Source organism: Carcharodon carcharias, chromosome 4 (genome assembly GCF_017639515.1).
Source record: "Carcharodon carcharias isolate sCarCar2 chromosome 4, sCarCar2.pri, whole genome shotgun sequence".
NCBI classification, from domain to species: Eukaryota; Metazoa; Chordata; class Chondrichthyes; order Lamniformes; family Lamnidae; genus Carcharodon; species Carcharodon carcharias.
The window spans coordinates 163,057,522-163,083,638 of record NC_054470.1 but is presented as its reverse complement, the minus strand read 5'-3'; the positions used below and the strand labels follow the sequence as shown (position 1 = coordinate 163,083,638).

Below are 26,117 nucleotides of genomic sequence, written 5' to 3'. Positions count from 1 at the left end.
ATAATTAATTCTCATTAGCACAATTAGTTAAATCATTACACAATAAATTTCACAAGTCTTTTTACAGAAGACAGCAAATTATCACTCATAATGGCACACAAACGTCCCCCATCCCTTTCCCACACCTGTGAGAAACTAAAACTAGTACAACTCTATGCCTGTCTGTTGCAAATCTGTCTGTCTTTTGCATGATGCAATACAATTCAAAGTCAGTCATTCTGAAAAATGAATCTTGAAGTAGTCTGCACAGCAATAGTTATGTAGTAGTCCACATTTCTTTTTTATTCTTGGTGTATATCATGGATTCTTTGGTAATTTTTTAGTATAATTAGGTTGTCTTCAAGGAGTTACAAATTAATTAACCATTATGAACATAAGAAGTTCCAGCTAATGTTCTGAAGTTACAATACAGCAAACTTTGTAATTAAATTCCATAACCTTTTCACTGGAGAATCTGACAAGTGTAGATGTTTAATTATGAATTATAAATTGCAATACAGCAATGTGATTAGTCTTATTGAGTAACAAGGTAAACAGTAAAATAAGCTAGAAAGCACAGGATTCTTACAAAACAATTTTCACTTACTATCAACAACATGATGTTGGGTCAACGGTTGGGGAGTTCTTATTGCTCAAAAGGCATGAGCATAACTTATAAGCCACCTTTTCTGTGAGTATGCAGAAGTGACATATAATATATACTGGCTCCATGTTAAGCAACAGCTTGATTTTAAAATTCTCATCTTTGTTTCAAATTGGTCTACAGCCTCACCCTTCTTTACCTCTGTAAACTCCTCCAGCCCTACAACCCTCCAAGATATCAGTGCTCCTCTAATTCTCCCCTCCTGTGCATCACCGATTTTGAACACCCCACTATTAGTGGCTGTACCTTTAGCTCCTTAGGGTATATGCTCTGGAATTCCGCCCCAATCCAACCCCCCCACTCCAAACCCCAAAGCCTCTCTTTCCTGCTTTAAGATGTTTCTTAAAATCTACTTCTTTAACCAAATTTTTGGTCACCTGCCCTAATATCTAATATCCCCTTACATGGTTTGACGTCAAATCTTTATTTGATAATGCTCCTGTGAAACGCTTTGGAATGTTTTATGTTAAAGGTGCTATACAAATGCAAGTATGATAACACAGTTCACACACACAAATGAAAATAAAATCAAATTAAATTCTGAACAGCCTAAGCAAATATTTTGCACAAATTTTGATGAAAAAGGTCACTTGGTTATCACACTGATTCTGCTGGAGATACAAATCCAGTACTTTTATAAAGGAAATTGGAATGTCATGATCAACATTCTCTTAAAATTTCAGTTTTGTGTGGGCCAACTTTTTCATAGTACGGCACCTTTAATTTTTTTTTGCATGCACTTGTAGTGCTTAACCCTAGTCAATTTCTATGCAGTATCTTGCAGGCTACTGCGCTGCCATGCAGCTTAGCGAAAAAAATGGCCATGATTACTATCTAGCCTCTGCTCAACACAGTGGGAACCAACTACTGAGGAATCACTTTCAAATAATAGGGGCTTTCTTCAGTCTGGAAGAGCAAAGTAGCTGAACTCCTTCGGACTGATCCATAATTTTTAAGAAATAGACTGCTTCTTACAGATAATTTATTTTTAAATCAAACTTTGAAGTGCAATAAGGGAGAGGTACAGTTATAAGATGGGAATTCTGTCTCACCATAAAGAAAGTAGTAAGTAACATATTAAAACCTGCATTTGAGTTGAAAGACTACAATCAAATCTCAGAGTCAATTTAAATGCACAGACTGAACTCTGGTTATTTTTTCAAATTTACCACATTAGGCTGACCGAAATAATTGTAGCTGAACATGGGGGGGATCTTTAAGAAAGAGATGCTTTAGGTACATTCCATCAAGGGCGAAAGGTAATGGAACCAAAATAGGGCTCTTTAGAAGATGATGGAGAGAGATTATAATGAACCAAAAAAAAGATGCATGACATGATGCACATCAGGTGAATTCTTCCAAGTGAGAACCTGGTCAAATACATTAGGTTGAGAGGTGAGATGAAGAGGAAAATAAGACTGGCAAAGAGAGAATATGAGAATAGAGTGACAGTCAACATAAAAGGGAACCCAAAAGTCTTCTCCCGACATGTAAATAGTAAGCAGGTAGTAAGAGATGGAGTTAATCTTATTAGGGACAAAGAAGGTGATATATGTATAAAGGCACAGGATAAGCCTAGAATGCTTAATGAGTACTTTGTATCAGTGTTTACTAAGGCAGAGGAATCTGATAAAATATCAAGAAAAGCAAAAATAGCAGATGCAATGAATAGGGTGAACATGAGAGAGGTAGTACTGGAAAATCTGGCTATGCTTAGAAGTAGATAAGTCACCTGGTCCAAATGACTTGCATCCCAGGTTGCGAAGGGAAGTCGGAGTGGTGATAGCAAAAGGGCTTGCCATAACATTCCAATCTTCCCCCAGTATGGAGGAGGTGCCAAAGGATTGGAGAGTGGCAAATGTGACACCCTTATTCAAGAAAGGGTGTTAAGGACAGTCCTAGCAACTACAGGCCAGTTAGTTTATCAGTAGTGGATAAGGTTTTAGAAACAATAATCAGGGAAATAAAGTCAACAGGCATTTGGAGAGGTTCAAGTTAATTAGGGATAGCCAGCACAGTTTTGTAGAAGGCAGGTCATACTTGACCAATTTATTCAATTTTTTTTGATGAGGTAACAGAGAAGGTTAATGAAGGGAAAAGGGTGAAAGTTGCCTATATGGATTTTATGAAAGCCTTTGGCAAGGTACTACAGAGAAGGCTGGTTAACAAAATTGCGGCTTATAAACAGGAGGGTCAGTGTCCAATTGGGGCAAAAAAACTGGATTAAGAACAGAAAACAGTGGAAGACACGAGTGACATCCCCAAAGTTCAAGAGAGTTGGGGGGCAGAGGTGAGTATGGTGGCCATTACCAAGGAGAAGGTGCTAGGAAAACTGAAAGGTCTGAAGGTGGATAAATCACCTGGACTGGATGGATTACACCCCAGAGTTCTGAAGGAGATAGCTGAAGAGATAGTGGAGGCGTTAGTGGTGATCTTTCAGGAATCACTGGAGTCAGGGAGGGTCCCAGGGAGGGACTGGAAAATCGCTAAGGTAACCCCCCTGTTTAAGAAGGCAGTGAGGCAAAAGACGGGAAATTACAGGCCGATTAGCCTGACCTCAGTCATTGGTAAGATTTTAGAGTCCATTATTAAGGATGAGATTTCAGAATACTTGGAAGTGCATGGTAAAATCAGGCAAAGTCAGCATAGTTTCATCAAGGGGAGGTCATGCCTGACAAATCTGTTAGAATTCTTTGAGGAGGTAATGAGTAGGTTAGACAAAGGAGAGCCAATGGATGTTATCTACTTGGACTTCCAAAAGACCTATGACAAGGTGCCGCACAGGAGGCTGCTCAGTAAGATAAGAGCCCATGGTGTTAGAGGCAAGGTACTAACATGGATAGAAGATTGGCTGTCTGGCAGGAGGCAGAGAGTGGGGATAAGGGGGTCCTTCTCAGGATGGCAGCCAGTGACTAGTGGAGTTCCGCAGGGGTCAGTGTTGGGACCACAACTTTTCACTTTATACATTAATGATCTAGATGAAGGAACTGAGGGCATCCTGGCTAAGTTTGTAGATGATACAAAGATAGGTAGAGGGACAGGTAGTATTGAGGAGGCGGGGAGGCTACAGAAGGATTTGGACGGGTTAGGAGAATGGGCAAAGAAGTGGCAGATGGAATACAACGTGGGGAAGTGTGAGATCATGCACTTTGGTAGGAAGAATAGAGGCATAGACTATTTTCTAAATGGGGAGAGAATTCAGAAATCTGGAGTGCAAAGGGACTTGGGAGTCCTAGTCCAGGATTCTCTTAAGATTAACTTGCAGGTTGACGTGGTAGTTAGGAAGGCAAATGCAATGCTGGCATTTATTTCGAGAGGACTAGAATATAAAAGCAGGGATGTGCTCCTGAGGCTTTATAAGGCTCTGGTCAGACCACATTTAGAATATTGTGAGCAATTTTGGGCCCCGTATCTCAGGAAGGATGTGCTGGCCCTGGAGAGGGTCCAGAAGACGTTCACGAGAATGATCCCAGGAATGAAAGGCTTAACATATGAGGAACGTTTGAGGACTCTGGGTCTATACTCGATGGAGTTTAGAAGGATGAGGGGGGATCTGATTGAAACTTACAGAATACTGAAAAGCTTGGATAGAGTGGACGTGGGGAAGATGTTTCCAATAGTAGGAGAGACTAGGACCTGAGGGCACAGCCTCAGAGTAAAGGGAAGACCTTTTAGAACAGAGATGAGGAGAAACTTCTTTAGCCAGAGAGTGGTGAATCTATGGAATTCATTGCCACAGAAGGCTGGGGAGGCCAGGTCATTGAGTGTATTTAAGACTGAGATAGATAGGTTCTTGATTGGTAAGGGGATCAAAGGTTACGGGGAGAAGGCGGGAGAATGGGATTGAGAAACTTATCAGCCATGATTGAATGGCGGAGCAGACTTGATAGGCCGAATGGCCTAATTTCTGCTCCTATGTCTTATGGTCTAAAACAGCGAGTCATAGTAAATGGTTATTTTTCAGACTGGTGGATGGTAGACAGTAGTATGTCCCAAGGGGTCAGTGCTAGGGCCACTGCTTGAATTATTTGGATGTTGCAATAGAGTAAAATTTCAAAATTTGCTGATTATACCAAACTTGGAGGAGTGGCAAACAGTGAGGGTGGTACGAATTGACCACAACAAGATATAGATAGGCGAGCAGAATGTGCAGGCAAGTGACAGATGGAATTTAATACAGAAGTGTGAGGTGATGAATTTTAATAAAATGCACAGGGACAGACAATATACACTTAATGGTACAGTTCTAAAGAGTATACAGGAACAGACGGACCTGGGGAGCATGTGCATTGGTCTTTGAATGTGGCAGGGCATATTAAGAGAGTGATTAGCAAAGCACATGGGGTTTGAGCTTCATAAATAGAAGCACAGTGTACAAATGCCGGGAAGTTATGTCAAACCTTTATAAAAAGCTCTGGACCTTGACTAATGTACTGCATCCAGTGCTGGTCACCACACTTTACAAAGGATGTGAGGATCCTTGAGAGGCTGCAGGGGAGATTTACCAGAATTATTTCAAGGATGGAAGATTTTAGTTACAAGATTAGGTTGCAAAAGCTGGAGTTGTTTTCCTTGGAGCAAAGGAGATTGAGGAGAGATCTGATAGAGATGTACAAGATCATGACAGGCTTAGGTAAGATAGACATGGAAAAACATTTTCGTTAGCTGATGGTACAAGGACCAGGGGACATAAATTTAAGGTCTTGGAATAGGAGGAAAAACTTTTTTAAGCAGCAAGTGGGAATGACCTGGAACTTGCTGCTCATGAGGATGGTAGGAGGGGAAACAATCAATGATTGCAAATGGAAACTGGATGGGCATTTGAAGAAAATAAACTTGCAGGGCTACAGAGACTGAGCAGTGGAGAGGGACTGACTGGATTTCTCCACGTGAAGTCATCATGGGCTTGATGGGCTGAATGCCTCCTTCTGTACCGTAAATGACTATCACTCGATCATATCTCAGCAAAATTTAAACTAAGTAAAGCCTGCCAACTGAGGCAAAAATTGAGACTGATTCTTTCTTCTTATCAGGTTGTTTGGTCAACACTAGTGATCACAAACATTATTTAAAATGTTAAAGAACACATATATATATTTTTTAAAGTCTGGTGGATTAACATGTCACGTTCCTCCACACTTGTGTTCTAAGTGATCATCTCAGTAGAATATAAATGGAATACAATTCTAGGCTTGTGAATAAATTTGGATGTTGTCATGTCTGCAGCATAAAATGGTGGAATGTATTTACAACCTCATTTGTTAAATTACAATGGTTATGCAATCATGAGTTTCCACTGGTCAGAAGCCAAAAAGCTCCCACATGTTGTAAAGGATGTTCCTGTCAGCTTTGTAGGTGATTCCACCAGAGGTCTGAGAATGTGTCACCCACATTCTCTCTCAGCTATGGATGCTGCATGGCATGTAGGGAACATAAAAAATGAGACTAACAAGATTGAGGACCTGAAAGAAATTAGTATTAGTAAAAAAATAGTAATGGGGAAATTGACAAATCCCCTGGGCCTGATGATCTACTTCCCAGAGTGTTGAAAGAGGTGACGGTAGTGGATGCATCTTCCAAAACTCTATAGAGTCTGGAACAGTTCCTTCAGTTTGGAAGGTAGCAAATGTAACCCCACTATTTAAGAAAGGAGAGAGAGAGAAAACGAGTAACCACATACCTGTTAGCCTGACATCAGTAGTAGGGAAAATGCTATAATCTATTATAAAGGATGTGATAACTGGACACTTGAAAATAATGGCAGGATTGGGCAGAGTCAACATGGATTTAAGAAAAGGGCAATCATGTTTGACAAACCTGTTAAGAGTTTTTTGACTATCAGAAAAGATAAGGGAGAACCAGTGGATACAGTATATTTGGAATTCCAGAAGGCTTTCAATAAAGTCAGATACAAGAGCTGCACATGGGATTGGGGGTAATATACTGGGATGGATTGAGGATTGGTTAACAGGCAGAAAACAGAGAGTAGGAATAAACAGATCATACTCAGGTTGGCAGGCTGTGATTAGTGGGGTACGCAAGAATCAGTGTTTGGGCCAGCTACTCAAAGTCTATATCAATGATTTGGCTGTGGAGACCAAATGTAATATTTCCAAGTTTGCTGATGACACAAACCTAAATGGAATGTGAGCTGTGAGGAGGATGTAAAGAGACTTCAAGGGGATTTAGACAGGCTAAGTGAGTGAGCAAGAATATGGCAGATGGAACATAATGTGGAAAAACGAGACGTTATCTACTTTGGTAGGAAAAATAAAAAGCCAGAGTATTTCTTAGATGATGAGAGATTGGGAAATGTTGATGTCCAAAGAGACCTGGGTGTCCTTGTTCACAAGTTACTGAAAGCTAACATACATGCAGGTGCAACAAACAATTCAGAAGGCGAATGGTATGTTGGCCTTTATTGCAGAAGAATTTGAGTACAAGAGTAAAGAAGTTTTCCTGCAGTTATATAAAGCCTTAGTGAGACCACACCTGGAGTATTATATACAGTTTTGGTCTCCTTACCCAAGAAAGGATATACTTGCCATAGAAAGATTGCAATGACTGTTCACCAGACTTAATCCTGGTATGGCCAGTTTGTTCTATGAGAAGGGATTGAGGAGACTGGGCCTGTGTTCTCTAGAGTTTAAAAGAGATGTGATCTTATTGAGGAATACAAAATTCTACAGGGTAGATGCAGGAAGAATGTTTCCCCTGGCTGGGGATGGTGGGGGTCTAGATCTAGGAAATACAGTCTCAGAATAAGACGTAGGCCATTTAAGACTGAGATGAGGAGGAATTTCTTTACTCAATGGGTGGTGAATCTTTGGCAATCTCCAGCCCAGAGGACTGTGGAGGCTCAGTCATTGAGTATGTTCAAGACAGAGATCAATAGATTTCCTTTTTCCTAATTGCCATAAAACGGATTGCAGCAGCCCCAGCTCTGCACTATCGGGATCCACACTTCCACAACATTGGCGCTTTGGCTCAGATTGGATCTGGATCTTCAACGGAAACGAAGATCCAGGAGAGGGAAGCGGCGAGAGGGTGAGTAGATGAGTGGGGCAAGGAGGTTACAACTCTGAGGTCGGGGAGGGGGAAGAGGCCACAACTTTGAGGTCAGGGAGAGGGACGATCTGCAGTGACCAGGTCTAGGAAACAGGAGGTTCGGGAAGCAGGACTAGCAGTAAGCAGGAGATAGTGTAGGTAGAAAGATATATTGTTCTTTTATATTTTAAAACTTCTTTTATTTTAAAAGCCATTTCATTTACCAATGCAGGAATTTAGCAATGTAAATATTTCAACTTAGAGGAAGGTTTTAATATTTTTTTTCTGATAAGGAAGGTCCTACAGAACCTAACTACAGTTTTAACATTGATTCCTATGAGAACTAATGTTTCAGTTAAAAGTCTTTTCACTTAAAAGTTGTGATTTTCAGGAACGCAACCATAACTTTAAGTGAGGACTTACTGTATTAAAGATATCAAGGGATATGGGGATAGTGTGGGCAAATAGCATTGAGGTAGATCATCAGCCATGATCTAGTTAAATGGCGCAGCAGCTTCAAGAGGCTCAATGGCCTACTCTTGTTTCTATGCTCCTATGTATGTAAAATAGCATAATGATGGAGTGCTAAGTATGAAGCTCAGTTACTTTATGTATACTGATATATATATAATGAAGAGTGGCAGCTTTTAAGATAACAAATCTACAACTTTAAAAAATCTTGCATTATCTTAACATCTACATCATCTAATGCTGCAAGCTTTCACACTGGTGTGATGGAAGTATAATAATTTTCATAATATCTTTCAGTTTATTGTGAAGTAGGTTTATGGGGGTAAGTATAGTTAGCTGTGTGTGTGATTTAATTACATTTTGTAATCAAATAGACTGCAAATTTGAAATCATCAAAAGGAGCTAGGTGCTTAATATGCTAATGAGTAAACATGGATGCTGGCTTAGCATGTAAGGTGTGAAGGGAATTTGCATTTTTAAATAAACGTAGGGATATTTGGATTTCAAAGGGATCTTAGTCTGTTTACAACTAGCCAGATAAGCAAGGCTAAGAAATGTATTTATTTTTCCCAAAGTTCACTGACAATATATACTAGCAACATGAAAGTTTTTATATTATGAGTAAGATACAGTTTCAAAGACATATGGAGCAATAGAATTTAGATATTAAAAAGAGAGAAACATATATAAAGGAGAATGAAAGGTAATGTGTCATTCACCTTCGGGAAGAACAGTCGGAGAGGCGGACCTGCAGGAGCTACACGGAGCAGGGAGAGAATAAATACAGCCCGGGGAGCAGTCGGAGAGGTGGATCTGTCAGCTGGTTGGAACCAGACCGCACTGAGTTCGAAAGGAATGAAAAAATACAAATTGTGACATCACAGGAAAGAAGCAATTTGATTGATTGGAGAAGCTAGCTATTTGGTGAGTATCTAGTAAATGTTTAAGGTTTATTCTATTCATAAGGTTTAGAATAAAGTAGGAACTGTACTTTTGGTAAAGTTTATTAAGTAGGGCCACCTAAAATAATTTTCAACTTGGCTTATCCCAGAACAGCGCGAGGCCGGGAGGCGGAGCAGAGCGAGGCCGGGAGGCGGAGCAGAGCGAGGCCGGGAGGCGGAGCAGAGCGAGGCCGGGAGGCGGAGCAGAGCGAGGCCGGGAGGCGGAGCAGAGCGAGGCCGGGAGGCGGATCAGAGCGAGGCCGGGAGGCGGAGCAGCGCGAGTGGAGAGACAGTCGGGAGATTGAAAACAATGCGAGTGCAGAAACGTAAATGTCTAAACAAGCACACGGAAACTAAATTTATAGGCACAGAAGAGGGAGCTGATTTGTAAGGGCGAAGAATCTCGACTTTCTTCTAATTTCCAGTTTATAGTTAATAGTACAAGAGTAAGGTTAAAGTAAGTAAAAGTTTAAGTAAAAAAAGTGATTTAAAAGTTTAAGATTAAGGCATGACAGGACAGCTCAGCCAAACAGAATGCCCCTACTGTGGCATGTAGGTAGTCGTGGACACTTAGTATGACCCAGACGAGCCCATGTGCAGGAAGTGTCACCGGCTGCACAAGCTTGAGCTTCACGTTTCAGAGCTTGAGCAGCAGCTGGAGTCACTGAGGTGCATGCATGGATAGCATGTTCAGAGAGGTGGTCACACCGCAAGTTAGAGGCAAGCAGGCAGATAGGGAATGGGTAACCGCCAGGCAATCTATGAGAAACAGGCAAGTAGTGCAAGAGTCCCCAGAGATCCGGCTCACTAACTGGTTTTCCATTCTGGATATCAGTGAGGATGATGGATCCTTGGAGGTGTGCATGCAAGAGCCAAGCCCATGGTGCCATGAATGGCCCTGCAGTACAGGAGAGGAGGAAGAAGAGTGGAAGGTCAGTACGGATGGGGGATTCTTTAGTTAGGGGAGCAGGCAGGTGTTTCTGCAGATGTCAATGTGACTCCAAGATGGTTTGTGGCTTCCCTGGTGCTAGGGTCAAGAATGTCACAGGATGGTTGCAGGACATTCTAGAGGGGGAGGGCAAACAGCTAAAGGTCATGGTCCACATTGGTACTAACGATTGGTAGGAAGGGGAATGCAATTGGGATTTAGAGAGCTAGGCAGAAAATTAGCAAACAGGACCTCAAAAGTAGTAATCGCCGGATTACTCCCAGTGCCATGTGTAAGTGAGCACAGAAATAGAAAGATAAGACAGATGAATGCGTGGCTGGAAAGATGGCGCAGGAGGAAGGGCTTTAGATTCCTGGGACAGGTTCTGGGGAAGATGCACCTGTATAAGCCAGATGGCTTGCATATGAACAGAAGCGGGACTATTCTTTGCTAGTACTGTTGGGGAGAGTTTAAACTAACTCAGCAGGGGTGTGGGAACCAGGAGAGAGTATCAGAAAGTAATGCCAGGGTGCACGGAATGCTGGGAGAGGCAAATAGCACTAAAATAGAGAATAGGAAGTTAATAGATGGAGTCGGAGTAAGGGAGCAAGTAATGAAGTCTAAATCAGGGTTACACTGCATGCATGTGAATGCAGAGAGTATAGTTAATACAATTGGAGAGTTACAGGCACAGGTTGCCTTGAGGGTTTATGATGTTGTGGCACTAACAGAGGCCTGGCTTAAGGAAGGGCAGATCTGGGTGTTAAATATTCCTGGTTACAAGGTGATCAGAAAAGATAGAAAAGAGAAAAAATGAGGAGGGGTGGTGTTTTTGGTTAAGAAGAGTATTGCAGTACTAAAGAAAGAAGATGTGTCAGGGGATTCCAGAACAGAATTGACTTGGCTAGAGCTAAGGAATAAGAAGGGTGCAATTACATTGCTTGGTGTAATAGGTTGACCACCAGCTAGTGGAAAGGATATAGAGGAACAAATCTGCAAGGAAATTACAGGGGGGTGTAAACATCATCGAGTAATTATAATGGGGACTTTAATTACCTGTATATAGACTGGGATAGTGGTAGCGTAAGGGGTAGTAAGGGACGAGCACTCCTAGATTGTGTTCAGGAGAATTTCCTACAGTAGTATGTATCCAGTCCAACAAGAGTGTACTGCTAGACCTGGTTCTTGGGAATGAGGTGGGCCAAGTGGATCAAGTGACAGTGAGGGAACATTTAGAGGACAGTGATCATTGTATCATAAGGTTTAGGATGATGGTGGAAAATGACATTGGTCAAATCAGAATAAGAATAATCAGCTGGCAGAGAGTGGGCTTCAAATGGGGCAAGAACAGAGCTGGGCCACATAGACTGGAACCAAAGGTGGGTTGGAAAAACAGTAGCTGAACAATGGGCTACCTTCAAAGAGGAGACAGTTTGGGCGTAGTCAAGGCATATTCCCTCAAAAGGGAAGGGTATGACAAATAAATCTAGAGCCCCCTGGATGACAAAGGAGATAGAAATTAAGTTAAAGAAGAAAAAGAATGTTTACAACAGGTGACTTTTAGCAAACACAATTGAGAACCAAGCTGAATACAGAAGGTTCAGAAGGGATACGAAAAAGCAAATACCAGAAGCAAAGAGGGAATATGAAAAATGACTGACAGCTAATAAAAGGAAATCATAAAGTATTCTAAAGCATATCAATAGTAAAAGGGTGGGAAAAGGAGGAGTTGTGCTGCTAAGAGGCCAAAAAGGGGATTTTCAGAGAGGCAAGAGACATGGCTGCAGTGTTAAATGAATACTTACATCTGTCTTTACCTATGAGGCAGATGCTGCCCAGGAAAAGATGACAGAGGAGGAAACTCAGTCACTATAAGGGTTTAAAATTGATAAGGAGGTGGTCTTGGATAAGCTATCGGTATTTAAAGTTGATAAGGCTCTAGGGAATGGATGAGATGCATCCAAGAATATCGAAGGAAGTGAGAGTGAAAATTGCAGAGGCACTGGCAATAATCTTTCAATGTTCCCTGGATTCGGCGGGGGGGGGGGGGGGGGGGGGGGGGGGGGGGGGGGGGGCACGCGGACAGAGGATTGGAGAATTGCAAACATTACGCCCATGTTCAAAAATATGGTTGTAAAAATCTGCCCTGCAATTACAGACAAGTCAGTTCAACTTCGGTGGTGGGGAAACTTCTAGAAAGAAGGGATGGAATTGATGTGGATTAATTTGGAAGAGTCAGATTTGTTAAAGGAAAATTGTGTTTTGAAGAGGTAACAGATGGTTGATGAGGGCAAGGCCATTGATGTGATGTATTTGGACGTCCAAAAGGTGTTCAATACAGTGCCACACAACAGGCTTGTGAGGAAAGTTATAGATCATGGAATAAAAGGGACAGTAGCAAAGTGGATACAAAATTGGTTGAGGGATAGGAAACAGAAAGTAATGGTTAATGGGTATTTTTCGGGCTGGAGGAAGGCTTGTAGTGGAGTTCCCCAGGGTTCAGTATTGGGACCCTTGCTTTTCCTGATATATATTAATGACCTAGACTGTGGTGTGCAGGGGGACACCTTCAAAGTTTGCAGATGACACAAAACTTGGGAGGATTGTAAACTGTGAGGACAACAGTGTAGAACTTCAAAAGGACATTGACACACTGGTGGAGTGGGCAGATAGGCAGCAGATGAAGTTCAATGCAGAGAAGTGTGAGGTGATACACTTTGGTACAAGAACTTGAGACAGTATAAAATAAAGGATACTATTCTAAAGGATGTGCAGGAGCAGAGAGATCTGGGTGTATATGTATATAAGTCATTAGAGGTGGCAAAACAGGTAGAGAGCTGTTTCTAAAGCATACAGTATTCTTGACTTCATTAATAGGTCAATGAGTTCAAAAGCAGGGATGTTATGATGAACTTATATAAGGCATTGGTCAGACCTCAGCTGGAATAGTGTGTAAAGTTTTATGTGGTACACTATAGGAAGGACCTGAACACATTGGAAAGAGTGCAGAAGAGGTTTACGAGAATGGTTTCAGGGATGAGACACTTCCGTTGAGGAAAGATTGGAGAAGCTGGGACTCTTTTCCTTGGAGAGAAGGCTAACAGGAGACTTGATATAAGTTTTCAAAATCATGAGGGGTCTGCACAGAGTAGATACGGAGAAACTGTTCCCATTCGTAAATGGATTGAGAATCAGAGGGCAAAGTTTTAAAATGTTTTGCAAAAGAAGCAAATGCGAGGTAAGAAATAACTTTTTCACACAGCGAGTAGTTAGGGTTTGGAATGCACTGCCTGAAAGTGTGGTGGAGGCAGGTTCAATTGGAGCATTCAAGAGGGCATTGGATGATTATTTAAATAGAAACAAAGTACATTGTATTATCACTAAATTAAAATGCTCAAAGAGCTGGTGCAGGCATAATGGGCCAAATGGCCTCCTTCTAACACCATTACAATTCAGGTCATTCCGTCAGAAGGCCATGTAAGATATAACAGGTGTTGCGAAATAGCCTTAATGAAGCCTCAAGCATTTGTGCATAAGTCTGCTATACAATAAAACTGAATTTGGAGAAAAGCCATTTGGAATTCCACTGTCCAGAGTATTGTGTTAACTTGCTGAGTTTGTTTTAAATTTAAAATCTTTTTTGGACCGATGCCTTAAAGGGACTGTAACTGGGAGTCAGGTTAATTAGGAATTTTAGGAGTTATAATAGCAGTAAATAATTATAGTCTTATGTATGTGCTTGAAATTTTTTATATTTTGGGAATAAATATTTTAGTTAATTTTTAAAATCTCTAAAAGTCTTGGTGGACTTAATACTTCTGAATTCAGTGGACACATCTTGTAATAAATAAATTGCAAAACCGTTTTGATAGTGTGACCAAATTTCCTTAGTGGATTTGGTCCACCTGGCACACATCATCTGCCATATCAAAACACTGGATGACAATTGAGTAGCTGCTACCAAAGGAAAGAAGCCTTTTATCAGCAAGCTTCTCCTGATAAGAACCAAGTTGTCAAATGGAAGCTCTGAGGGAAGTTGTGCCACGTCTGGTCCTCCATCTGTGGCAGTTGTCCTCTGCCTATATCAGAACTCTATGGGTGATTATCTGTATAAAATTTGGATAAGCGAGCTTTCTAGAGCAATCAGCATCACCATTGTCTCCTCTGTGCCACTCTTTTGAAAGAAAATTGGAAAAGCTTTGGGGAACACATTCCTTCACTGGACGCTAGTAAATCAATAAACTGCAGCAAAATCTCAGCAAGCTTTTATCTCAGATGCCCCGAAACCCATCTCCTGATAATTATATTATTCATATTCAATGTGAAAGTTTCCATATGAAAAGCCAACCTATAAAGCTATTTTGTCCCTACCCCTGCATCCTTTGTGATATTTTGCATTCTTGTAAGGTTTCAAATTGTGCAATCCTACTCTATGATAGAGCAATTTATGAAGCAGCATGATCAATATTTGCATTCTTCTATAAGAAAGAATGACTTGCATTTATATAGTGCCTTTCACATTCTCAGAATGTCTCAAAACACAACAAAGTTAATTAAGTACTTTTGAAGTATAATCACTGCAAAGCAAATGCACCAGTCAATTTGTGCACCGCAATGTCGTACAAGATAAATAAAGACAAGACGTAGGAGCATAATTAGGCCATTTGGCCCATTGAATCTGCTCTGCCATTCTGAGATCATGGCTGATCTAATAATCCTCAACTCCACTTTCCTGCCTTTTCGCCATAACCCTACATTCCCTTACTGATTAAAAGTCTGAATATCTCAGCCTTGCATATACTTAACGACCCAGCCTCTACAGTCCTTTGCAGCAAAGAATTCCACAGATTGACTACCCTCTGAGAGAAGAAATTCCTCTTCCTTTGTTTTAAGTGGGCACCCCCTTACTCTGAGGTTATGTTCTCTGGTCCTAGGGAAACAACCTCTCAGCATCTACCCTGTCAAGCTGCCTAAGAATCTTATATGTTTCAATAAGGTCGCCTCTCATTCTTCTAAACTCCAATGAGTACAGGCCCAACCGACTCAACTTCTCCTCATAAGAAAATCCCTCCATCCGGACCAAAATTGTTCACAATTTTCTAGGTGTGGTCTAATTAGTGCCTTGTATAGTTTTAGCAAGACTTCCCTATTTTTATAAACAAAAAAACTGCGGATGCTGGAAATCCAAAACAAAAACAGAATTACCTGGAAAAACTCAGCAGGTCTGGCAGCATCGGTGGAGAAGAAAAGAGTTGACATTTCGAGTCCTCATGACCCTTCGACAGAACTTGAGTTCGAGTCCAAGAAAGAGTTGAAATATAAGCTGGTTTAAGGTGTGTGTGTGTGGGGAGCGGAGAGATAGAGAGAGAGAGAGGTGGAGGGGTGTGGTTGTAGGGACAAACAAGCAGTGATAGAAGCAGATCATCAAAAGATGTCAACGACAATAGTACAATAGAACACATAGGTGTTAAAGTTAAAGTTGGTGATATTATCTAAACGAATGTGCTAATTAAGAATGGATGGTAGGGCACTCAAGGTATAGCTCTAGTGGGGTTTTTTTTATAATGGAAATAGGTGGGAAAAGGAAAATCTTCATAATTTATTGGAAAAAAAAGGAAGGGGGAAACAGAAAGGGGGTGGGGATGGGGGAGGGAGCTCACGACCTAAAGTTGTTGAATTCAATATTCAGTCCGGAAGGCTGTAAAGTGCCTAGTCGGAAGATGAGGTGTTGTTCCTCCAGTTTGCGTTGGGCTTCACTGGAACAATGCAGCAAGCCAAGGACAGACATGTGGGCAAGAGAGCAGGGTGGAGCGTTAAAATGGCAAGCGACAGGGAGGTTTGGGTCATTCTTGCGGACAGACCGCAGGTGTTCTGCAAAGCGGTCGCCCAGTTTACGTTTGGTCTCTCCAATGTAGAGGAGACCACATTGGGAGCAACGAATGCAGTAGACTAAGTTGGGGGAAATGCAAGTGAAATGCTGCTTCACTTGAAAGGAGTGTTTGGGTCTTGGACGGTGAGGAGAGAGGAAGTGAAGGGGCAGGTGTTGCATCTTTTGCGTGGGCATGGGGTGGTGCCATAGGAGGGGGTTGAGGAGTAGGGGGTGATGGAGGAGTGGACCAGGGTATCCCAGAGGGAGCGATCCCTACGGAACGCCGTTAAGGGGGGTGAAGGGAAGATGTGTTTGGTGGTGGCATCATGCTGGAGTTGGCGGAAATGGCGGAGGATGATCCTTTGAATGCGGAGGCTGGTGGGGTGATAAGTGAGGACAAGGGGGACCCTATCATGTTTCTGGGAGGGAGGAGAAGGCGTGAGGGCGGATGCGCGGGAGATGGGCCGGACACGGTTGAGGGCCCTGTCAACGACCGTGGGTGGAAAACCTCGGTTAAGGAAGGAGGACATGTCAGAGGAACTGTTTTTGAATGTAGCATCATCGGAACAGATGCGACGGAGGTGAAGGAACTGAGAGAATGGGATGGAGTCCTTACAGGAAGCGGGGTGTGAGGAGCTGTAGTCGAGATAGCTGTGGGAGTCAGTGGGTTTGAAATGGATATTGGTGGACAGTCTATCACCAGAGATTGAGACAGAGAGGTCAAGGAAGGGAAGGGAAGTGTCAGAGATGGACCACGTGAAAATGAAGATTTTCCTTTTCCCACCTATTTCCATTATAAAAAAAAACCCCACTAGAGCTATACCTTGAGTGCCCTACCATCCATTCTTAATTAGCACATTCGTTTAGATAATATCACCAACTTTAACTTTAACACCTATGTGTTCTATTGTACTATTGTCGTTGACATCTTTTGATGATCTGCTTCTATCACTGCTTGTTTGTCCCTACAACCACACCCCCCCCACCTCCACCTCTCTCTCTCCCTATCTCTCCGCCCCCCCCACACACACACATCTTAAACCAGCTTATATTTCAACTCTTTCTTGGACTCGAACTCAAGTTCTGTCGAAGGGTCATGAGGACTCGAAACGTCAACTCTTTTCTTCTCCGCCGATGCTGCCAGACCTGCTGAGTTTTTCCAGGTAATTCTGTTTTTGTTTTCCCTATTTTTATATTCCACTCCCTTTGAAATAAAGGCCAACATTCCATTTGCCTTCCCTATTACCTGTTGAACTTGTATGTTAGCTTTTTGGGGTTCATGCACAAGGACTCCCAAATCCCTGTGCTGCAGCTTTCTTCAGTCTTTTTCCATTTAAATCATTTTAAGCTCCTCTATTCTTCCTACTAAAGTGCATAACCTCACACTTCCCCACATTCTATTCCATCTGCCACATTTTTGCCCACTCAGTTAACCTGTCCATATCCCTCTGTAGATTCCTTGTGTCATCCTCACCACTTGCCTTCCCACCTACTTTTTTGTCATCCGCAAACTTGGCAATAGTACATTCATTTCCCTCATCCAAGTCATTAATATATATTGTAAAGATTTGTGGACCCAGCACTGATCCCTGTTACAGGCTACCATCCTGGAAATGCCCCCTGTATCTGTCCATCTTCTATCAGTTATCCAGTCCTCCATCGATGCTAATCTACTACCCCCAACGCCATGGGCTCTTATCTTATTAAGTAGCCTTATGTGTGGTACCTTATCGAATGCGTTTTGGAAATCCAAATATACTGGTTCCCCTTTATCTACAAATAGTTAGGTGGTGTTGGTTAGAAGTAAATATTCACTAGGACCCCTGGCAAACTCCGCACACTTCTTCAGATAGTGTCAAATTTAGTTGAACTGTCAGACAAATTATCTTTCAGTTTAAAGTTTCATGCTAAAGGTGGCAACTCTAACAGTGCAGCACCCTCTCAGTACTTCATTGAAGCTTTAGCACAAGTTTTGTGCTCAGGTCCTGAAGTGATGCTTGAACTGACAACCCCCTAATATGAACGCTGCAACACAGCCAAACTGACCTTCCAATTACACGAAAATAACTCAAAACCATTTTTGTCTATTTACTCTCATTGCTAAGCCAATTACACCTGTGCTGACTTGGCCATGTTTATTGGATGGATAGCAACCATATACCCAAAGACCTTCTCTGGTGGACCAGTCACTGGGTTATGACCTGCTGGATGCCCATACCTCCACCGCAAGGACACCTGCAATCAAGATATGAACATGGCAGACATTGACACTGACACCTGGGAGACAATTGCTGACGGCCATGGCCTCTGGAGGCTGACTGTTTAGAAGGGCATCGGAAGTAGCGAGCAGAAATGAAAAGCTCACCTGGCCAAGAAAAGGGCCCATAGAAAAAAAAGGGAAGTGAATTGTGCACCTTCTCAGCCCATTGTCTTCCTCAGCAGCAAATGCGGCAGAGACTGCCATGCCAGAGCCACACCAGGAGATGCCTAGAGAGTTGACCACCATCAAACCATCACCTTACGAGGTGGAAGGCTACCAACTTTCTTTCCCGTTATGCAAGGGACCGTCAAGCTGCACTTATATAGCATCTTTAACATAGTAAAACATCCCAAGCCGCTCCCAACAGTGTCATCAGATACTGAACTGCTTAAGGAAGTATTAGACAGGTAACCAAAGGCTTAGTCAAAAGGTAGGTTTTAAGAAGTATCTAAGAGGAAGATAAAGGGGCAGGAGGGGTTTAGGGAGGGAATTTCAGAGCTTGGGGCCTGGGCAGCTAAAGACACAGTCATCAATGGTGCAGTGATTAATACTGAGAACGTGCAGGAGGCCAGGATTGGAAGAGCGTGAAGATCTCATGGGGATTGTAAGGCTGATGGAAGTTACAGAAACAGGGAGGGGTGAGGCCATAGAGAAATTTGAATACATGGATGCACAATTTAAAACTGAAATGCCATCAGGCTGGGTGCCAACACAGGTTAGTGGACACAGGGGTGATGGATAAGTGTGATTTGTTCCAAGTTAGGATATAGTCAGTAGCGTTTTGGATGAGCTCAAGCTCAGAATTGAAGGTGGGGGGCCAGCCAAGGGATTAAAGTTGTTATGCATTGCTGAAAGGGAGCTGGAATCTGATTCAAAAATAAGTTTCAAAAGGAGATTGGAACAATATTTGAAAAGGAAAAAAAATGCAGAATTATGGGGAAAGAGTAGGGAAGTGGGACTAATTGGATAGCTATTTCAAAGAGCTGGCACGAAAATCATGTGCCTTATGGCTGCCTCCTGTGCTGCTTGATTCTATGATTCAAATATCCATTACATGTTTGGAAAACTGAAGCCATTGTCTTCAATCTTGGCCCTAAACTCTTTTCCCTAGCTACTGATTCCACTCCTCTTCTTGGCTGGCAACTGGCAACTGAGACTAAACTAGATTGTTTGCAACCTTGGTGTCATTTTTGATGCTAAGAGAGCTTCTCGGTACATATTCATCTATTTTCATATCCATAACATTGCCCAAATTCACCCGTCTCAACTCATCCACTGCTTGAGCTCTTCTGAGTTCAGTGACTTATACTTTTTTAATATTAATTCACGGGATGTAGGCTTTGCTGGACGGGCCAGCATTTATTACCCATCCCTAATTGCCCTTGATGTGTGGTGGTGAGCTGCTTTCTTGATCTGCTGCAGTTCATGTGGTGTGGTACACCCACAGTGCTGGTAGGAAGGGAGTTCCAAGATTTTGACTGAGTGACAGTGAAGGAACGGCAATATATTTCCAAGTCAGGATGGTGAGTGACTTGGAGGGGAACCTCCAGGTGGTGGTGTTCCCATTTATCTACTGCCCTTGTCCTTCTAGGTGGTAGTGGTCGTGGGTTTGGAAGGTGCTGTTGAAGGAGCCCTGGTGAATTCCTGCAGTGCATCTTGTAGATGGTACACACTGCTGCTACTGTGCATATATGGTGTAGGGAGTGAATGTTTGTGGATGTGGTGCCAAGCAAGCTGACTGCTTTGTCCTGGATGGTGTCTAGCTTCTTCAGTTTTGTAGGAGCTGCATTCATTCAGGCAAGTGGGGAGTATTCCATCACATTCCTGACTTGTGCCTTGTAGATGGTGGACAGGCTTTGGGGAGTCAGGAGGTGAGTTACTCATCACACGATTCCTAGCCTCTGACCTGCTCTTGTAGCGACAGTATTTATGTGGCTAGTCCAGTTCAGTTTCTGGTCAATGGTAACCCCCAGTATGTTGACAGTGGGGGATTCAGTGATGGTAATGCCATCAAACATCAAGGGGCGATGGTTGGATTCTCTCTTGTTGGAGATGGTCATTGCCTGACACTTGTGTGGTGTGAATGTTACTTGCCACTTGTCTGCCCAAGCCTGGATATTGTCCAGGTCTTGCTGCATTTGGACATGCACTGATTCAGTATCTGAGTCGCCGCAAATGGTGCTGAATATTGTGCAATCATCAGCGAACATCCCCACTTCCAGCCTTATGACGGAAGGAAGGTCATTGATGAAGCAGCTGAAGATGGTTGGGCCTAGGACACTACCCTGAGGAACTCCTGCAGTGAGGTCCTGGAGCTGACATGACTGACCTCCAACAACCACAGCCATCTTCCTTTGTGCTAGGTATGACTCCAACCAGCGGAGCACTTTCCCCGATTCCCATTGACTCCAGTTTTGCTAGGGCTCCTTGACACTCTAGCACCACAGTCAAATGCTGCCTTGATGTCAAGACACTCTATCTCACCTCATCTTGGGAGTTCAGCTCTTTTGTACTTGTTTGAACCAAGGCTGTAATGAGGTTTAGGAGCTGAGTAGCCCTGGCGGATCCCAAACTGGGCATCAGTGAGCAGGTTATTGCTAAGCAAGTGCTGTTTGATAGCTCTGTTGATGACCCCTTCCATTACTTCACTGATGATCAAGAGTGGACTGATGGGGCGATAATTGGCTGGGTTGGATTTTTCCTGCTTTTTGTGTACAGTACATACCTGGGCAATTTTCCACATAGCCGGGTGGATGCTAGTGTTGTAGCTGTACTGGAACAGCTTGGCTAGGGGCACAGCAAGATCTGGAGCACAAGTCTTTAGTACTATTGCCGGAATATTGTCAGGGTCCATAGCCTTTGCAGTATCCAGTACCTTCAGCCATTTTTTGACATCACATGGAGTGAATCGAATGGGCTGAAGGCTGGCATCTGTGATGCTGGGGATCTCCGGAGGAGGCTGAGATGGATCATCCACTCGGCACTTCTGGCTGAAGACTGCTGCGAATGCTTCAACCTTATCTTTTGCACTGCTGTGCTGGGCTCCTCCATTATTGAGGGTGGGGATATTTATGGAGCCTCCTCCTCCAGTGAGTTGTTTAATTCTTCCTGCATCCTGTTAGCATTTAAATGTTTCAATCAGATCCCCTCTCATTCTTCTGAACTCTAGTGAATACAGGCCCAGTTGAATCAACTTCTCCTCATACCACAGTCCTGCCATCCCAGCATCAGCATAGTGAACTTTCGCTACACTCCTTCTATGGCAAGTATATCCTTTCTTAGGTAGGAAGACCAAAGCTGCACACAATACTCCATAATGTGGTCTCACCAGGGTCCTGTATAACTGCAATTAGACATCTCTACTTCTGAACTCAAATCATTTGGCAGATGGAGTATAATGTGGGAAAATGTGAACTTGTCCAGTTTGGCAGGAAGATTGGAAAAGCACTTATCTAATTTAAATGGAGAGATTGCAGAACTCTACGGTACAGAGGGATCTCGGTGTCCTGGGCTGAGTTAGACAAGTTCTTCATTTACAAGGGAGTCAAAGGTTGCCTGGGTAGAGAGGAAAGTAGAGCTGAGGCCACAATCAGATCAGCTATGATCTTAACAAATGATGGAGCAGGTTTGAGGGGCCGAAGGGCCTACTACTGCTCCTAATTTGCATGCTCGTAAAGTCAATAGTACTTCATCTCAAAATTGGATGGTTAACCCATTATTAGCACTAGTAAGGGTTCCTCATGCCGCACAACACATATTCAGCTGGGTGTGATTAAGAGAGGGTGTTAACTGAACCTGCGCTGTCCAAAATGGCAGATTGTCTACCAAATCATGGCATGCCACACTAGCAACCTTGCAGTCAAGGCGTACTTGTTTGAGCTACACTGGAAGTGGCTGATATGCCCCAGCCGACAGTTTTGCAGTTTTGGGCGCCAGCTGCACTATGGAGCGTAATTTCAGGGCCTTACTTTCTTTTGCCTTTTAGAACCAGCTTTAAATTTTAAAAAAATTAAATGAAGCCTGGACTGTATTAAAACAATCAAATTCAAGTTGCAGTGAAAGAAACCAATGCTGCTCTAATAGGTATATTTACCTTTTTGTTTCTGAGGTAGGCCTTCTTGGCTGAAATGCGACTACGTCGAGCCTCTAGTTGCCGAACTTTCTGCTGAAGCTTCAGCAGTTCCACTTTCTGTGGGATCATTGACGCTGCCATATCTTCTGTTGCTTGCATGGCTTCCATACTTTCATAAGTGTCATAATAAACAACTTCTTCTCTTTTTTCTGTAAATGAATGCCAATAGTAAAGTCATTAACTACAACCGTGTATTTCTAAACCTCCTTCATCAGCCCTTCTTCAAGAACCTACCTTCAACCCTTCTTTCCCTGCATACTACTGCTGCATCACTAACCTCCAAAGTCCTTCGACAGCTTGTCACCTCCCAAATACACATCCAACATTCTTACAATTCATGTTTGAATCTCCCTGGTCAGGTTTTAACCCCTGCCATAGTATTGAATTTTCCTAATCAAGTTCACAAATAACATTGGAATGTGACTGACCATAGTGCACTGTCCTTCTTCTTGACCTCTCTGCAGCCTTTGACATGGTCACCAACCATCCTCCTCCAATGCCTCAGCTGAACTGTACTTGTTTGTTTTTTTTTATTCATTCATGGGATGTGGGTGTCATTGGCCAGGCCAGCATTTATTACCCATCCCTAGTTGCCTTAGTTCATAGGACATTTAAGGGTCAACCACATTGCTGTGGATCTGGAGTCTTTTTTTTAATTCATTCACAGATGTGGGCTTTGCTTGCTGGGCCAGCATTTATTGCTCATCCCTAAGTTGCCCTTGAGAAGGAGGTGGTGAGCTGCCTTCTTGAACCGCTGCAGTCCATGTGGTGCAGGTACACCCACAGTGCTGTTGGGAAGGGAGTTCCAGGATTTTGATCCAGTGACAGTGAAGGAGCGGCGATATATTTCTAAGTCAGGATGGTGAGTTACTTGGAGGGGAACCTCCAGGTGGTGGTGTTCCCATTTATCTGCTGCCCTTGCCCTTCTAAGTGGTAATGGTCGTGGGGTTTGGAAGGTCCTGTCAAAGGAGCCTTGATTAATTCCTGCAGTGCATCTTGTAGATGGTACACACTGCTGCTACTGTGCATGTATGGTGGAGAGAGTGAATGTTTGTGGATGGGGTACCAATCAAGCAGGCTGCTGTGTTCTGGACAGTGTCCAGCTTCTTCAGTGTTGCACTCATCCAGGCAAGTGAGGAGTATTCCATCACACTCCTGACTTGTGCCTTGTAGATGGTGGACAGGCTTTGGGGAGTCAGGAGGTGAGTTACTCATGGCATGATTCCTAGCCCCTGACCTGCTCTTATAGCCACAGCATTTATATGACTCAGTTTCTGGTCAATGGTAACCCCCTAGGAAATTGACAGTGCGAGGTTTAGTGATGCCACTGAACATAAAGGGGCAATGGTTGGATTCTCTCTAGTTGGGGATGATCATTGCCTGACAATTGTGTGGTGTGAATGTTACTTGCCACTTGTCAGCCCAAGCCTGGATATTGTCCAGCTCTAGCTGCATTTGGACATGGACTGCTTCAGGAGTCGCAAATGGTGCTGAACATTGTGCAATCATCAGCGAACATCCCCAACTTCTGGCCTTATGATGGAAGGAAGGTCATTGATGAAGCAGCTGAAGATGGATGGGTCTAGGACACTACCCTGAGGAACTCCTGCAGTGATGTCCTGGAGCTGAGATGACTGCCCTCCAACAACCACAATCATCTTCCTTTGTGCTAGGTATGATTCCAACCAGCAGAGAGTTTTCCCCAATTCCCACTGACTTCTGTTTTGCTAGGGTTCCTTCGTGCCACTCTCAGTCAAATGCTGCCTTGTTGTCAAGGGTAGTCACTCTCTCCTCACCTTAGGAGTTCAGCTGTTTTGTCCATATTTGAACCAAGGCTGTAATGAGGTCAGGAGCTGAGTGGCCCTGGCGGGTTTGGGCATCAGGGAGCAGGTTATTGTTAAGCAAGTGCCACTTGATAGCACTGCTGATGACCCCTTCCATTACTTTACTTATGATCGAGAGTAGGCTGATGGGGCGGTAATTGGCCAGGTTGGATTTCTCCTGCTTCTTGTGTACAGGACATAACTGGGCAATTTTCCACTTAATCGGGTAGATGTCAGTGTTGTAGCTGTACTGGAACAGCTTGGCTAGGGGCATGGCAAGTTCTGGAGCACAAGTCTTCAGTACTTCTGACAGAATATTGGCAGGGCCCATTGCCTTTGCAGTAACCAGTGCTTTCAGGCATTTCTTGGTATCATGTGGAGCGCATTGAAGGGGCTGAAAGCTGGCATATGTGATGCTGGGGACCTCAGAGGAGGCCGAGATGGATCATCCACTCGGCACCTCTGGCTGAAGATTCTTATGAATGCTTCAGCCTTATCTTTTGCACTGTGGTGCTGGGCTCCTCCATCTTTGAGGATTGGGTATTTGTTGAGTCTCCTCATCCTGTGAATTGTTTAATTGTCCACCACCATTCACGACTGAATGAAGTTACAGATTGAATTAGAGTACAATTTTGCTGCTGCTGATGGCCCACGGCACCTCATGGATGCCCAGAAAACTTGCAGGACTATTCTTTATAAACTTTGAAGTTGGCCTGAAAACCAGATTCGTATACGAAAATTATAAAACCATTTCCAGAGCACTTTTGTTTTTGTTCCAGCTTCCAATTCGCTTTAGCTTCTCTTCATATAAAATTAGCCTGCATTCATTTAGAAAAAATATCTTAAAATGGCACCTTAGAATATCATAGAATGCACATACTTGTAAATCTGTGTAATTTATTTTTAAATATTTTGTCAGATCATTTATTCTAATTATATTGACCACCTGCACTATTGAAGTGAAATTATGTGTTATAAATCATCTCACTGATAGAGAACATATATCATTTTACATGCTTCATCCTCATTGTTATATTAAGTACCACAAACTACTGGTTTATTGTTCAAAGGTAGAAAACTGTGCAGCATCCCTTTTTTCTCTCCCTATATATGTCTTGCCAAATCTGGTATTTCCAGCGGATGAGCATTGGCAGGCAAGCAGATCTCTTCCAATAAATAAACATTGGATTAAAAAAAGGGTCAGGGGGAGAAGAGAGTTCATGGTATGAAGTTGTTGAACTTGATGTTAAGGTGCCCTGCATAGCCCGCTTTCTTCCTATCTTGACTCCATTCTCTCTCCCCTTGTCCAATCTCTTCCCACCTACAGTTGTGATTCCTCTGACACCCTACCTCATATTAACAATTTCCAGTTTCCTGGCCCTAATTGCTTCCTCTTCACCATGGACGTCCAATCGCTCTACAGCTCCATGGTCTGAGGGCTCTCCACTTTTTCCTTGAACAGGGGCCCGAACAATCCCTATCCACCACCACCACTCTCCTTCAATTTCTCCTTTAACTTGTCTCACTTCTTCCAAATAGAAGGTGTGGCTATGAGTACCCGCATGGGCCCCAGTTATGCCTGTCTTTTTGTGGGGTATGTGGAACATTCCTTGTTCCAGTCCTACTCAGACCCTATCCCAGTCCTACTCAGACCCTGTCCCACAACTCTTCTTTCCGTACATCGGTACCAATTCATGCTCTCGTCTGGACCTGGAAAAATTAATCAATTTTGCTTCCAATTTCCACCCCTCTCTCACCTTTACATGGACCATCTCTGAAACTTCCCTGCCCCTCCTTGACTTCTCTGTCTCCATTTCTGGTGATGAGCTGTCCAACAATATTCATTACAAGCCGACCAACTCCCACAGTTATCTCAACTACAGCTCCTCACACTCTGCTTCCTGTAAGGACTCCATCCCATTCTCTCAGTTCCCCCACCTCCGTCACATCTATTCTGGTAATGCCACCTTCCAAAATAGCACTTCTGACATGTCTTTCATTTT

At 43.1% G+C, this 26,117-nt stretch overlaps 1 protein-coding gene across 1 annotated transcript in view; it reads right to left on the bottom strand.

The window, feature by feature from the left end:
• The window catches only part of jmy (junction mediating and regulatory protein, p53 cofactor), a 145,107-nt gene that overhangs the window by 24,702 nt on the left and 94,288 nt on the right, over window positions 1–26,117 (bottom strand). The window contains exon 6 of the mRNA XM_041185666.1: window positions 22,253–22,440. Within this exon, the coding sequence (XP_041041600.1) occupies window positions 22,253–22,440 (188 nt within the window). The remainder of the gene's footprint in view (window positions 1–22,252; window positions 22,441–26,117) is intronic.